The 16,903-nt window shown below is 37.8% G+C and overlaps 1 protein-coding gene across 2 annotated transcripts; it reads left to right on the plus strand.

Annotated features, from left to right (window-relative positions):
- The first annotated feature begins 1,768 nt into the window (after nt 1-1,768).
- ENC1 (ectodermal-neural cortex 1) lies at nt 1,769-16,161 on the plus strand. 2 transcript variants are annotated; one of them, XM_081321909.1, is made up of 3 exons: nt 1,769-1,915; nt 7,601-9,402; nt 13,001-16,161. In XM_081321909.1, exon 2 carries the CDS (start codon nt 7,613-7,615, stop codon nt 9,380-9,382), a length of 1,770 nt encoding a protein of 589 aa, XP_081178035.1. In that variant the 5' UTR covers nt 1,769-1,915; nt 7,601-7,612; the 3' UTR covers nt 9,383-9,402; nt 13,001-16,161. The 2 variants fall into 2 exon arrangements, with proteins under 2 accessions (XP_081178035.1, XP_081178034.1); XM_081321908.1 differs by lacking the exon at nt 1,769-1,915 and having other exon boundaries at nt 7,425-9,402.
- The last annotated feature ends 742 nt before the right edge of the window (nt 16,162-16,903 follow it).

Consider the following 16,903-nt stretch of genomic DNA (forward strand, 5'->3'; position numbering starts at 1 on the left):
GTTCCCTATATGTTTTAGCCTCCAGTCTCCTAATCATCTTTGTTGCTCTTCTCTGTACCCTTTCTAGAGTCTCAACATCTTTTTAACATCGTGGTGACCAAAACTGGATGCAGTATTCCACGTGTGGCCTTACCAAAGCATTGTAAAGTGGTATTAGTACTTCACTTGATCTTGATTCTATCCCTCTGTTAATGCAGCCTAGCACTGTGTTGGCTTTTTTGGCAGCTGCAGCACACTGCTGGCTCATATTGAAGTGATTGTCTACTAAGACTCCGAGATCCCTCTCACAGTTACTACTATTGAGCAAGGTACCACCTATACCTATGCATTTGATTTTTCCTGCCTAAATGTAGAACCTTACTTTTTTCACCATTGAATTTCATTTTGTTAGATAGTGCCCAGTGTTCGAGTCTGCCCAGATCCTTCTGTATCTTAAGCCTATCTTCTGGAGTATTGGCTATTCCTGCCAGCTTGGTATCGTCTGCAAATTTGATGAGTTCCCCATCTATCCCCTCATCCAAATCATTAATGAAGATATTGAAGAGCACTGGGCCCAGAACAGAGCCCTGGGGCACCCCACTACACACTTCCTTCCATGTAGATGCAGTTCCATTGAGGACCACACGCTGAGTACGGCCTGTCAGCCAGCTAGGAATCCATCTGGTGGTAATGCTATCTAACCCACATTTTTCTATCTTATCAAGTAGTAGGTTGTGATCTACTTTATCAAATGCCTTACTGAAGTCCAAGTAAATTATATCTACAGCATTCCTCTGGTCCACTAGTTTTGTCACTTGGTCAAAGAATGTAATAAGATTTGTCTGGCATGATCTGTTTTTGACAAACCCATGTTGACTTTTAGTGATGACTTTGTTTGCATCAAGGTGTTCGCTGATTTGTTGTTTGATTATCTTTTCCAGAATCTTCCCAGGTATTGAGGTCAGGCTGATAGGTCTGTAGTTTCCTGGATCTATTTTTTTCCCTTTTTTGAAGATGGGAACTACATTATTTATTTCTATAGAATTTTTTTCCTTTGGTATGGAACCTATTTTGAAGAAGTAACAATGTGTGTTCATTATCCTTAATAGGAAGCATAAGGTAAGGTGTGTTTGCGTCTGTGCACCGTTTTTCACTAACCTGTAAGATTCTGCAACTGTGTGTTGGACTACCATCACCCACCTACCCACCCCAGCTAGAATGTACTTTAATGTATCTGAAAGACACCCCTGAAGGAATGCCGTTCTTAACTGCAAAACAGGCTCTTCTGCAAGAAAGGACCTGGGCCCTTCTGCCCCACCGTCTCCCACATTGAAATCTGTGGAACGTGCACGGGCCGGTGTAAAAACAAGAGCCGGGATGTCCTTTCACACCGACGCCGCTTCCGAGCGAAAGGAAAGGAAGCGCCTCATCCACATTCCCGCCCGCACCTTTTTTTTCCTCTTCCTCTCCCCCGGGTAATTCCCGGGCGACGTTCTGAGAGTCTTTCGGCAGCCCAGCCCCGCCCGGCTTCCTCCCCGCCTCCCGCGTGTCATTCACTCTTTGCATCTCGGTCCCTCCCCGCCGACAGGCCCATATACTCTCTGCCTCGCACTCGCCGAGGCCACAGGAGGAGCGGCGCCCCTCCTCCTCGGCCTCTGCCCGCCTTCTTTGCAGCACCAGCGGCAGCGCCACCACCAGCGCCGTTTCTCCCCCTTGGTACAAGCGTGCTGAGGCAACCGGGCAGCCGCCGAGGAAGGACCCGCGCTGCGCTTGTGGTGGCTGGAAGGGGAAGGTGGGCGCTCTCGGTCTCTCCACACGAGACCGAACTACAGGGAGAAGCGGCCGCTGAAACGTGCGCGACGCTTGGCTCCCCCCATGCCGTGAACTGCACGGCTCCCAGGAGGCAGGATCCGAGCGCCCGGAGGAAGCGGCGGCTGTAAGTGGGACCCTCGCGCGCCGACCTGTTGCCGCGTGAACAGGTTCGCGCCTAGGCAGGGGGAGCCTAAGCCGGCTCGGCGAGCGCCGGTTGTGGGTCTTTGCCAGAGGGGGTGGTGGTGGTGGTGGTGGAAGAAGACTCTGCCTCGTCTGCAACCTGAGTCTAGCTAGCCACAGCTCGCTGTGGTTCACTCAGAAGTAATTGAATTCAGCGCGATTTGTTGTATTCTTGAGGAGAGGGGTTGCAGCGGGAGAACTGAAAGCGGTTTTGCTTTCAGTCCAGAGGTCCCTAATGGGTGGCAGAGAGGCGGTTTGTACCCTGCACGGAGTTTTAAGGCTGAGGGAGTACCGAAACTATTCTCTGTAAAAACAAAAAAAGGGGAAAAAAAGTGCGGGGTCAGAAGGTGCAACTTCTAAGCTCGCTTGATTTCCCGAACTCAGGTCGACCTTAGCCTCTTAATTCTTCATGCTTAGAGGACTGGGTCGGTGCACTTCCAGTCTCAGCACACATTTACTCCTTTCCGCCCTACAGGAAGGAGGAGGGTCGGAGGGTGTGCTGCATGCTTGCTTCCTTCCTTCCTTTCCCAGGGCTGCCTGCCTCTTTTTTTCCCCTTCCACTTCAAAGCGAAGAGGGGAAGCGGGAGGCAGCCGTTGACGGAGCTTTTGTATTTCGTGGAAGAGGGGCGCACGTGGTTCGCTGCTCTTCCGCGGAGTTGCAGAAGGTGCGCGTAAAGTAGGGAAGAAGAGGAGTCCGAGCTATGCCCGTTCAAAATCTCAAGTTTTAGCCTCGAGCACCATTTGGCCCTGAGAATTTAAAACGAGATGTGTTGAAACATGATAGAAAACTCTTCCTTTAAATAAACATTTATTCCTGTCTCTTCTAACATTGAAAAAGGAAGCTTAAATTTACCAGCTTAAAAATAACACTCGGAGAGGATGTACAGTATTATGGAATAAAAACTAAACTAACGCTATCAGAAGACAGTAATTTTCTTTTTTTTCTTATTTTAAAAAAAACCCTATTGGTCTATTGGTCATCCAGCTGTTTCTAGTGAATAGAATGCCATTAATTATAGTAATGGCAAGGAGATCACTGCATACCAAAATTAGCAAAGCAAAAAACAGCAGATTCTTTACCTAATGATATGTGTGGTAAAGTATGATAAGCTTATCAGTATTTGCTTAGTAACTGAGCCCACCCCTCATATACCTCTTTTGAAATCTGAGCCCTTACACAAAGGAAGTAAAAGATTTGTTCCTCTGGCTGTTTTCAATGCATACTGCTGCATTGAAAAACAGAAAATTATTAAAAAGATACCGTGTACATACTGGATTAGGTGCTAAAAGATTTTTTAAGATAAAAGCTATAAAATTGACAAGCTTGAATGCTCACACCTGTGTGTGCATGTTTTTGAATATTTTTTAGAAGAGCTATCCAAATTCAGAATAGTGGAAGATAACATTCCAGTAATGTGCTTTTATATCTCTTTGAACGAAGAAATAATGGTTATTGTCAGTCCTTTGATTACTTCCATTGACTTGACCATACTATCAGTTTGGTTTGGGAACAAAGTAAAGCTTCCAAATTCATTAATGACATAGTTTGAAATTCCAGATGTTGAAGAACAAGTAATGATAGATAGCAATAGCTTTCTGCTATTGAATAATGTTGGAATTCTTTTGATAGAGTAATGTTGGAAACAGGTTGAAGTTAAAACATAGGTTGAGGATAAAGTTTGTCTCACAAAGTCATTTCTTCTGATCTAGGATGTGTGGGGAAAAACATTAAGAGCAGGATCCATTACTTCTATAATTGTTCCAATGAATTCTTAACAGGCAGTATTTCACACTTCAATACTTGTGTACCTTTTTTCCCTGCTGTTTAATCTTGTCCAATTCTCAGAGACTGCTTGGACCTGCAGTTTCCTTGGAAATGTTTTTCAGGAGTAATTTGCCATTGCCTCCTTCCTAGGGTTGGGAGAGTGACTAACCCAAAGCCACTAGGTTGGCTTTAAGCCTAAATTGGAACTAGAACTCACAATCTCTCAGTTTCTAGCCTGATGCCTTAACCATTATACAAAATTTGCTTTCTATGTCTGCAAATAAATCCCACCTAGTTCTTTGAGGTTTACTTAAACCATGTGTATGGCTGAACTGTTATTTTTGGTATATTCTAGATATACAATTTAAGTTTTATAAGATAAATTATCTGAATGGCATTGCCTTTATTTGATGGTTTGTTTGGTATTGTAAATAACTTGGTAAAACTATTCATGGCTTAGAATTATAGCACTGGAAATGGCTATTCAGATCATGTAGTTCATACTTAAGACAGTTTGCAGTGATACCAGAAAGTTTAAAATGGACTGTATTTGATAGGTCATGGGACCCAGAAATAATAGGGACCCTGAATAATAGGCAGCTTACATAAAGAAGGTATTAGCATAGAACCACATGGGAGACAATCAGTCAAGTCTTCAATAGTTATTGCAGTAGTCATTTTGAGCCATTTAGGATAAAAATGCCTGAGCACATATTAAGAAGCAAACATATCTTGGAAGAAATTATACATAACTACAGTGTTGCAGTATATTTTCATCTAGTGTTATTAGAAGAATACAAACACTAAAATAGATAAATTACCTAGGGATAAATATTTCTGAATTTGCAGCCTTTTTTAACACAAAATATGTTTGGATTAGCATCTACAATCTCATAGTTTGCTAAAAAAAATTACCTGGAAAGTGTGTGTGGGAGATGGTTATTCAAAAGTATTTTAACTTTGTTTTTAAAAATGGGAATAACATAGTGAGGTGAATTTAACCAATTCATGTATTCGAGGTTCTTCTCTATAAATGACCTAGGATTATACATTCCCATGCTATTGGGGAATTGTAGGTGTTTCCGTACATATAAAGAAGGTGCCAGATTAGTGAAAGCTAGCTTAGTCAGAGGAATCTTTTAATTCATAGGAAATTATTTTAAGATTTTAATTTATATGTTAAGCAGGATAAAACAGCCATATCATAGCTGTGCTGTTGAAATTTTGTAGATGGCAACAAAAAGCTACAATACATTTTTGCTGCTATCTAGTGGTCATGTGCATTTTGCATTCCAGATGTAATAAGTGTGAAGTACAGTTACAATTGTGGGCTCCTCAATTAACAAATTAACAAACATTCCCAGTGATGGGTAGTTTTATCTTTTAACCATTTCTTTCAAGTAGATATAACAGATGTTGAAACAATCACGTTTTCTCCAAGAATACAAATTATTTTTGAAAGGGAAAAAATTAGGAAAAAAAGAAAGAAAAGTCCTTTATGGTAGTAACTAAATGATCAAAGTAAAAAATGAGAATAATTGGCTATCAAAGTATACCATAGTGTGTATAATAATTGATGCTTAATTTTTACAGATATCTCCTCATACAAAAGTTTGATTTTTCCTTTATGGCTGCCCAGCTCTCAGACTGCAGCTCTGGACAGTTGATATGTTAAAAGCATGAAAATGATAAATACTGGCTATAAAAAAGTAAAACTTATTTCTCCAAGTTGTATTACTTGGTTTTGAATAAATATTAGAATCAAACTGCAGAACTTCTCCTCTCTTAGAAATTTCTACATATATACTTAGTAGTGGCAGCACCTTTACAAGTGACAAAATACTAGCAAAGGTTGCTGTCACAAAGTAATACTAAACAGGAAAATTTTGAGGAATCATAGGCCCCATAAGCATAGGTCATGAATTTTCACTTTCCTTACTTGCTTATCTTTTCCCTGAGGGGAAGTAAAGCATTTTATTGAATTTTATTGAAGGCTTTTATTGAAGGCTTTCTGTCCTGAGCTTATAGTCTGTTACCCATTTCTAAGTCCTGACCAAGTCCTCTCAGGTGTCTGACTCATCATTGAATAGCAGCTTAATGAGTAATTCAGCTTCCTTTAGCCTACTATTGACTCTTTCTGGTCTGGTGACAGGCAGTCTTGTGGGAAAGCTTTATGGAGGTTATGTCAGATTATATTTTTCTCTTTCTTCACTCTGTCCTCAGTTGTGGAGATAGTCTTTTTCTATGGGCAGTGGTGGTTTCTATGACACCTGAACAGGTTGGACCTGTGCAGCTGGTTGGAACATTTCCAGGGACTTAGATTCTGTTATGAATGAAAGAGTTCTCCATCAGAGACAACAGTCCTCCCCGATCATCTGCTTGCCATTCCCTATGAAACTGGCACATTACTTGTTTTTCCAAATTAGGGCAACATTCTTGAATTTGTACTTATAAGACAAGAAATTGCAATTTGCATGTCTTTGTCATAGGTTGAACCATTCTCTTATCAAGTCTTATCTATGAGCACATAGAATGGCTCCTTCAATATGTGGGAGGAAGGATAGATGACCACGCCTGCAAGGACATAGAAAGGTGATTTTTTTTGCTGATTCTGAATTCATCTGGGATGGCATAGCTAGAAAGTAAAGAACATGTTGGCAGATTTTCCCAATATCAGCAGGAATATTAAGAATGCTCAGGGCTGTTTCCATTGACAGAATTAAAATTTTGCTCCAGCAAAATGGCTAGGTTCACACAACATTCCAAACCAGAATCTTGTGTCCTTTTCCTTTAGTGTGTTATATGAATTCAGGTAATATCAGTGGCATGCTTAGCATGATGGATTAGTTCAGAAATTGTGTCTTATTGTCCTGGCTTCTTTGTAATAGGTTTTAAATTCTGTTTTCCACTGAATTTATTCCAATGATTTTACCTTGAGAAAACTCTGATTCTGTTTATGTAAACATGTTGCATATTGAAGTTTTGGGGATTTTCCTTCCCTCTTCCAGCATTGGTGGAAATTCCTATTTAGGATTTATGTTTTTCCAGTCAGCACCTTGTTCCTTTCATAATTTTGGGCCCTTTGCTAAATTGGTGGGAATAAAGATTCAAGAAATCTGGAATATACTAGGCTGAGTAAAACTCAGTATATAATTAAATCATATGTGTGCTATCTTAAAATATCTGTTGCTGGAGAGATATATAGCTTTGAGGTAAAAATCTACTGGTAATATAGTAATTAAAGTAAAATATGCTGGGAATGACCTATTTGTGTCTTACTTTTTACATATTTTCATGGTATGGGGGGAATTGGTTTTATCAGGATATAATCTTAATAAGGTTAATTTGTGGATGGTTGTGTTCCTTGAAGTATTCCTGACTGTAACGTCTTTGTTGCTTGTCCTACACTATGATTCAAGGCAGAAGCACGTTTTTAAATATGTGTGTCAGTACATAATTATTAAATCAGCTGCTGTATGCTGGAAAGGTGTGGGAAAAAAATCAGGCCTGTCTTTTTTTTTCACCCATTCTGAAACTGCCACTTATATCGTTACGAAAGTGGGAGGTCTGGTTTGCCAAGATAATCCTGCTGTCTTGAGCAATTATTTTTAGACTCTGCCAGTTAAGAAATATATATTAGGAAAAACAGCCAAAGGATTGGTTGTCCTTAACTCCTGTTTGATGTTGCTTAGCATATTCCTGTGCTTTGCATGTTTTACAGCTAGTTTTTTTTTAAAAAAAAGCCTTGGAAATAAACTCTAGTCAGTAGATAGACTTCTGAGTAGATGTGTATAGGTAATTGTTTTTAAAACATTTCATATTGTATTTTGAGACTTATAATCAATTTATTTTTTTAATATTTAGGTGTGGAAGAAAATGTCAGTCAGCATGCATGAGAATCGGAAGTCTAGAGCCAGCACTGGCTCTATAAACATATATTTATTTCACAAATCTTCATATGCTGATAGTGTCCTCACTCATCTGAATCTTCTGCGTCAACAGCGTTTATTTACAGATGTACTTCTCCATGCTGGGAACAAGTCATTCCCTTGCCATAGAGCTGTCCTAGCTGCCTGTAGTCGATATTTTGAAGCCATGTTCAGTGGTGGTCTTAAAGAAAGCCAAGCCAGTGAAGTCAACTTCCACAATTCCATCCATCCAGAGGTTCTAGAACTTCTCCTGGACTATGCGTACTCTTCAAGGGTCATCATCAATGAAGAAAATGCAGAATCCCTTTTGGAGGCAGGTGATATGTTGGAATTCCAAGACATTAGAGATGCTTGTGCAGAATTCTTAGAGAAGAACCTTCATCATACTAATTGTCTTGGCATGCTGCTTCTGTCTGATGCTCACCAGTGTACCAAACTTTATGAGCTCTCTTGGAGGATGTGCCTTAGCAACTTCCAGACCATCAGTAAAAGTGAAGATTTTCTCCAGCTTCCAAAAGATATGGTTGTTCAGCTGCTCTCTAGTGAAGAATTAGAGACTGAAGATGAACGATTAGTTTATGAGTCTGCCATGAACTGGATTAACTATGATCTAAATAAACGCCACTGTTATCTGCCAGAATTATTGCAGACTGTGAGATTGGCTCTTTTGCCAGCCATCTATCTAATGGAAAATGTAGCTACTGAAGAGCTTATCACCAAACAAAGAAAAAGTAAAGAGATTGTAGAAGAAGCAATCAGATGCAAATTGAAGATTCTGCAGAATGATGGTGTAGTCACTAGTTTATGTGCTAGGCCTCGAAAAACTGGACATGCCTTATTTCTTCTGGGAGGCCAGACTTTTATGTGTGACAAATTATATCTTGTCGACCAAAAAGCAAAGGAGATCATTCCAAAAGCTGACATCCCAAGCCCAAGGAAGGAATTCAGTGCATGCGCAATTGGCTGTAAAGTCTATATTACTGGTGGTCGAGGATCTGAAAATGGAGTCTCTAAAGATGTTTGGGTATATGATACACTTCATGAAGAATGGTCCAAAGCAGCTCCAATGCTAGTTGCTCGGTTTGGCCATGGTTCTGCTGAACTCAAACACTGTCTATATGTTGTAGGAGGTCACACAGCAGCCACTGGTTGTCTTCCAGCCTCTCCTTCAGTATCCTTAAAGCAAGTAGAACAGTATGATCCTGTGACTAACAAATGGACGATGGTTGCCCCACTTCGAGAAGGAGTAAGCAACGCTGCTGTAGTCAGTGCAAAGTTAAAACTCTTTGCTTTTGGTGGTACCAGTGTCAGTCATGATAAGCTTCCAAAAGTACAATGTTACGACCTGAGTGAAAACAGGTGGACTGTACCAGCCACTTGTCCTCAGCCATGGCGATACACAGCTGCAGCTGTTCTGGGTAACCAAATTTTTATTATGGGTGGAGATACTGAATTCTCTGCTTGCTCAGCTTATAAATTCAACAGTGAAACCTATCAGTGGACTAAAGTGGGAGATGTGACAGCTAAGAGAATGAGTTGCCATGCCGTTGCATCTGGAAACAAATTATATGTTGTGGGAGGCTACTTTGGAATCCAGAGGTGCAAAACATTAGATTGTTATGACCCCACGCTTGATATGTGGAACAGCATAACCACAGTGCCCTATTCACTAATCCCAACTGCATTTGTGAGCACATGGAAACATCTCCCTTCTTAACTACATGTGTGCCTATACAGGTGAGAAATTACTTACTGAAAATATAGTGGCTAAGTTCACCTTTTTACAAATATAAACAGAGATTCATTCGAATAAACAGGAAGCGAAAAAGCTGTTATGACTCAACAAGTGCATGAATAAATTAAGATCTATTTCATAGGATACTTTGTTCATATATAAGAATTTTCCTAGTTATTGCTAGTTAAATAGGGCATGAATTGGTCATGCACAACTATCCCTATTAGTAATTTCTGTATCCATGATTGTTTAATTCATAGGTATATTTATGTAAGATTGTTCTTGAAGGTAATTATAGGTTGTTCACATAGACATATTTCTTTTTTCCCCATTTGCAAATGATTTTGAGAAAATACCATCTAGGAGAATAGTTTTATCACATTTTTTTTCTAATAGAATGTTTCATTCATCCACACTTTACCATTTAAGTGGAAATAAAAGATTAGCATAATTAATGTAAGAGTGATTAGTGGAACTGATTACACACACAGACACACACACTATATATATATTGTGTGTGTATAAATAAATGATTGGCACAAGCAAATAATTGCTGGTTCTGATGTGCATAGGGGCAACAATATAAATTGCCTGCATATCTTTTGAAAGGATACTATATGAAATATTATAAGATTGTATATCTTGGACTTTATGGAATCAGGACTATAAATAACTGAAGCAATAAGAATCTGTTTCCCCAGGGTGGGGTGGAGTTAGAAAAGTGAGTTTTTGTGTGTAATGGTGAATCATTCTGACCCTATGTTTAAAAGCCATGCCAGTTAGCTTAAGTAATAATTGGTTTGCAACTTGGAATGTTACAAAGCCCATAAATTCAATCTGAAAGTAATGCAGTGGTCCAGATATGCACCTGATGTATGTGGGCAGGTGCAGTGCTGGTGATTTTAATGTAATGGTATCTGCTTATACACAATTTGAACTAGCTCATGCAGATATCTGCATTTCTTCCTTTTTTCTACATTTCTGTTTTTATTATTGTTATTGATTTGCCTTCTGATTTTTAAATTTTGAAAATACCAGTAAACCAACCTTGCAATACATTCTTTTCTTTAAAAATTGACCAGCTATTTCTGTAAGATAAGCCTGCCTTTTATCTATTTTTTATTCTTCCAGAATTGCAAGATGTTATGGCTTTTAGTAAGGAAATGAGGAACTATTAGGTTCAGCAGGGCATGTTTCTGAGTTAGCATGCTGGGCTCAGATGCAGATTTTGCTTTGCTAGAATGCATGCAGCCCATTTGTATTTATTGCTAATTGTGCTTGTGGAAGAAAAGCTGAAAGGACTTCAAACCACATGCTAACTAGCAGTATATGTGCTCTGGTATAAATATTTCAGGGACTGCAGTTTAAATAGATCTATAATTTATCCAGTCATCTAGAAGTTTTCTAATGTCCATAAAGCCAGTTGTAAATATTTCTTGGCATTAGTCTTTTCTTGTGAAATTGAACTTTTAGTATCAAGATTAAAAAAACTAAGTAGCACTTGAAACAAAATCAGAACAGTTTTTTTTGTAAAGGAAAAAACAATGATGAGGCCCATGTAGTATATTGTAAATTGGTCCATCAAAACACAAATACCTCTATCAATATAATTGCAGAACTGCAACTTTAATTCTAAAGAATAGCTGCATTGCATATTTTTACTCTATAAACCTGTGAAATGTTTTTCTCAGTCAAAGCTTGATCCTCAGACATCAAGGCATTCATTGTTCAGTTCTTTTGGTCTAGAGTAGATTTAGGTACATTTCCAGAGAAACAGTTTTGTCCTTCTAATAAACAGCAAAGTACATGAAACTCTTTATTATCTAATCAATTTTCCTTCTATCAGTGCTAATATTTAATGTTTTATATATTAAAAGTTTGACATGGGTTCTTTTATTTATCTAACAACTTATAAGGCAGCTGTTCTACAATTTCCATTTGTTGTCCTGGAAAGTTCTAAACAAAGAAAGGTTGCTATAAGGTGGTAATATTGTTTCTACTAGGTGCATGAATTCAAAATCATAAAATAAGTTACTTTTTATTAAAAGAAGCCTCATTTCCATTTTAGATTTGAATTTGAGAATTTTGCATACCTAATTATAAATTTCTTAACATTTTAAATAAAATATCAAACTTCTTTAAGACTGATAATGAAAGATGTAATCTATCTTCAGATAGTTTCATGTGTTGTTATTTAAATGACCTTTTATTCTTCCATTTTAGTATTGAAACAGAAGTTACTGATATTTTTTCATTATATCTAGAGATATTTGCATCAATGTGCCTGTATATGAAAATCTTATTTTTTTTTCAGGATAATCAAATAATAGTTTACTCTCAGTGTTGTTTTCCTCACTCCTCCCAAAGCTATTTTAATTGGGCAATTTATTGGAATAAGCATAACCAACCTACAGTTTGTGCTGCACCTAGTGATATTTTTTGTGACTTCTGCTTCTGTATCAGTGGGAAGAAAGGACCAGAAGTAAAATGGTTCTGATTGTGCCTCAATCAAAAGCATTTTTCTTCTGGTACCTTCTTCCCACTGATAGAGCAGCAGGAACCACAAAATTTTTTTATTTGTGTTAAGAGTTGAGAAAAAAAGTTAAGAAAAAAATCATAAAACTGCTTTGCAGGATAAAATATATGCTTCATATTCATCTTAGGAGTATGTAATTGATTGTCCTTCAATGAAAGTGGTTTAGTTTTTAATCTGCAAGAGATTGCAAATTATGTGTATGTTGTTTTGTAAATTGTACATACACACCTGTGATGCTCCCCAGTGCTTTTAAGCTATGCACCTTCAAACCAGTTGCACCAAGTTAACCAGCAAATTTTTACAATTGCGCTGCGGAAATCCCATCAAACTTTGCTTCACGTGTTCTGGCATTGCTATTAATTGCTACTTTAAAAACCAGCGTGGTGCCTAGTTTGAAAACTGGTTCTGAGCATAATAAAGGTAGAGTACAGAAGCCAAATCCTGGCATCCAAAGCTAATATTTTGCACTGAATAATTGACATATAGGAAAGGCTTCTATGGGGAGGCAGTGAAGCGTAGTGCATTATTACAGAACAAAGCCCCACAAAAGAGAGTTCTGCCATAATGAATAGCAGAAATGTTTTAAATAAGGGGATTAATATGTCTGCCTTTTATATTCTGAATCAGTTCTATTCAGGATCCTCCATGGTTAATAGGGCATTGATTGGTGATTCTTTTCTCCAACAAGCTGCCTTTCCTTCTGCTTCTTTGCTGCTTGGATTTGGCCCATGACCAGAGTGCCTGTTCCTGCTACTGTGCCAGCCAACGTTATTATAGAGATGTTGCATTACATTATTTTTCCCCTTAACAATCAACTCTCTTCATTTGCAGGATTGATTTATTACATTCAAGCACTGTTCTTTCTCTGTCCTCCAAGTTATTAATATTATTAAACCAGAGTTGCTATTTATATTACAGAGGAATAGCATATGATCAGTGAGGTTACAGCATCTAATATTTAAGATATGTAATGAACAGGCATCTGCTTCATAGCACTTAAAACATGTATAAACTTTATATTGTTCCACCAAAATGTTTACGATTTTTCTGTTTCTTTTCTTTAGTTTATTGCATTATAATGCTGAATAAACCTTGGAACCAACTTGTGGAGAAGTGGTTTTGATGAAGACATTTCTTTTTTGAATTTGAAGAAGATACTCTGCACCTTCCAAATTCTTAAAAGTTGGAAATGAAGGAATGGGAGCGGGAAAATTGTTTTTGGTATATCAGCACATGGTTTAATTATGAATGAATGAACTCATGGTCTGGTTCTTGTGTTAGTAATTGTGGATTAATGTCAAGTTTAATAATCCTTTCAAAGGGGGGAAGCAAGGGGGGGATGAACTTTTCAGAGCTGGAAAACAGCACAACCCTCAATTTTCATGGACTTTGCTTTTTTTGTGTACAAAATTTGAAATGGTTGTCACCTCCCTTTGTGACAATTTGAAGTGTCAACAGCAGCTGCAAAGGAAGCGGACAAGGCCTGGTTCAGCAAGATGTATCTTTGTGAATGAAGATCCAGCCCCCTGGCCTAGGCAGTGCCAGGAGCATCGGATTCAATCGGTCAGCTGCACGGTGGCTCTGAATTACTTTCTTAGGGAGCAGCAGCTCAATTATTAAAAAAAAACAATATTTTTCCCAGCATCTTATGTGAAGGAGAATGACTCCTCTCTCCTAAATACATCCAATTTATTTCTTCTTGTATTTATTAATTATTACTGTCCTGCTTCTAAATTGTTACTTGTTGTAGATACAGCTATTTATTGTTCAGTGCTTGCATGCTGAAACAAAGCCTGGAGTAATTTCCAAGTATAAGGGCTTATGGGACTCTTACGTTTTGCACATTCTGTGATTTCTGACTTGCTCCGCTGCACAAAAAAAGCTGAATAATATTTGAGAAGAGAATTGGGTAGGGGTCAGAATGGAACTATTGCAAGGTAGCATTTTAAATTCCATATGTATTGAAGGACGAAGCCATGAGGTTGTTTTCCTCAAGCCATTGACTCCCTAAATCACATTTGTGCCCCGCTGATAGTATTTCTGTTACATTTTTTTGCCTAGTCATGCCTTTTGAATGAAAACATCTAGAAAGAGAGACAATAGCTTTTGTAGCTTTCTTTTTGTGCAGCCTCATCACTACTGGAAAGGGGACTGGAGGGAAATTCTATAGAACCTTTTTTCTCCAATAAGCGATGTCTAGTTTTGTTTTATTTATTTATTTATAGCTCATGGGATGTTTAATGTGCCATTTATATGACCAGGGGAACTTTATTCTCTTTAAGAGATGGGTAACCCTATATGGGAAAAGAGTTAGTTTCTGGTTAACACTAATTCTCTTGGTTTATCTTCTTGGATTAAAATGGAATTAAGACCCATTCTTCTCCCATCTGTTTTTTGATACAATATTATATCTATATTATTAGGTATAATAATTAGCATGCTCAATGGGGGAGCAGGGAGTTGCTAAATTCATTTAATATATTGTTTTGTATTAATTAGCAAATTGAGCTTTCAGACGAACAGCTGGAAGTATTATATGTAGGGTCCCGATCAATTAAAGGATTTTTAAATGTCCTACTACACCACCAACATTTTTTTGGCTTGAATGTAGAAGTAAACCTGTTCAGTCTTTCCTGGTGTACTTAGCCCCATAGTTCCTTTGTTTAACTTTCTAGTTGTGCTTTTCATAAGAATTGGTACAGCCAAACAGTATACTGCTACCAGTCCTCCATTGTGGTTGGTTGTCTTAATGTTGTGTAAGCAAATTAGTTTGAAATGCATGCATGCATGCTTATAAACAGTTATGATCATGTCTGCTTACATTTTGATAATGTAGCTCAATTCTGACAGTTTACTATAAAGAACAATTTGTGTTCATGGCATAATCCTATATGTGTTTACTCAGAAGTAAGTTTTAGTGTCTTAACTTGGGCTTACTCTGCAGTAAACATGTTTCAGATTGTAACCATCGGATTTAGAGAGCTTTCTCATGTTGCCATAGGTTTTTTTCCTGATTCTTAATATATACGCATTTCTTATGTATTATCTTAAGTAAGAAATGAATGTATGTGAAGTTTTTCAAATTGTTAATTGTGATTCTTAGCATGGGTAGCAGAGAGGATTGAAGAAAGTCTGAATTATAAAACACATAAACATTGTATTGTGAACTTCTATTGATTTATACATTATTGACCGAAGTTTGATTTCTTTGGTCAATCTGACCAAAAAATATTGGTCAGTTGCCTTCATTTAACTATAACTCTGCTTCTGAACTCTGATTTAAATATCCAAGGGTGAAGTTATATTAATATTCATTTCACTGAGGTGTTTGGCAACCTGTACACCACTGTGCAAGCTAATGCACAGAGTACAGCTGCATTAACTTAAGGAAGGATAAGGTTATGATTTATTATTGTTTGTTGATATCCTAGAAGGGCTTGATGGTATTGCTTGGTAGTTTTGCAAGGCAAATTGGAAAATCTAGAAAAAAGCTATCACCATTTAATTTACAAAGCTACAATAATCAATTCAATGCATTTCGTATAAAGCCCTGCCTGCAAATTCTTTCCAAATATCTCTTAATTTACATTAGGATTTTATTGCTCCTATAACATACATGCAAATAAAGCAATTGTAAGTGCCAGCGCTATGAGTACTTTCCTAAAGTGTTTGAAGTTTTTGCAGTTGCATTTCAAAGCAGTAGCTGCTTTCAAGGGCTTGGATTTACTTCATGGGTATAGGCAGAAGGGAACGGAAAATCAGGGTGGCCTCTCTAGCCCTGCAGGCGAATATTTTGAGCTCTTAAGTCTTTGAATCAGCATGGGAATCTTGATTTGCTACTTGGTGATTTCCAGTCTGAAAAAATAACCCACACTTCTGAGACAAATGCGGTTCACATAAGAGTGCACACAAAAACCTTGGCATAAGACGAGAAAGTTCTTTGTATTTTGTGGGCCAGTTGCTGTGGAAACATTAAACAAAGGACAACCTACCACTTCTGGTATAATTGTGTAGCCCCTTTTCTTTAGGCCTGACACCTGTCTGAATAAGAGTGATTAGAACTGAATAGTGTCCCTTGTCTGGCAACTGAAGATGCGGTTCACGTACAAAAATAAGTGAAGTAAAATGTCTGTGTTTCTTTGTATGCTACCATGTTTTGAGGTTTTGTAAAATGCATTTTTTTCACAATGTGAAACTGAAGGTCAATAAATTATTAGAGATTTTCTCTTAAATATGCTCTTCTGAAGTTTTTATTTCCTAATAAAAACAAAACAAATGCTTAGCTCAGTGTGTAAGTCCTGCCTTAATAAAAAGGGTATCTCAAATCAGTTAAGAGTTGATTGTTTTCTAATATCTGCTTTGGTTACACTGGAATGTTCCCCTTTGTTCCAGTCTGTCACTCTTAACTGAATCAGCTTTTAAAATTCACAGCTAAAATGACAGGAGCTTTGAAATGATTCTGTGGGCAAGCATTTATAAATCTACCCTCAGTTTTTGAAAAAGGGCTTGGAGACTGATATTACTTGAGAAATAAATTATGCAAGTCAGAATTATTCCTGAGGGATAAAGTGAAAAATAACTGGTGCCTTTCTCTTTTCCATATTAAATACACAATATAGAGGAAATCAGTGTGAAGTGATTATGGACGAGAGAACTAGGTTCCACTTCTCTGCATAACTTGGGGGGGGGGAAATGTACATAGCTTCTTCCAGTCTTCAGCTAGAAGGAATATAAGAAAACAACAGAACTTTTGGAATTAGTTTGTATTTCTATTAATTTTTACAAGAACTTCTCAATTTATAATCGTAACTGAGTCCAGAATTATGGTCATAAGTCAGGCTACGGTAAGTAGGCCATCATGTGACCGTGCCTGATTTTATGTCTTGCAGCGATTAAGCAAACTTGGTTATTAACAAACTTGTACCCAAAGGAAACTAGAAATGCCGGTTCTTGGCAAAAAATAAAGC

The sequence above is a fragment of the Vipera berus genome, assembly GCF_964194415.1.
Source record: "Vipera berus genome assembly, chromosome: 2".
Classification (NCBI taxonomy): Eukaryota; Metazoa; Chordata; class Lepidosauria; order Squamata; family Viperidae; genus Vipera; species Vipera berus.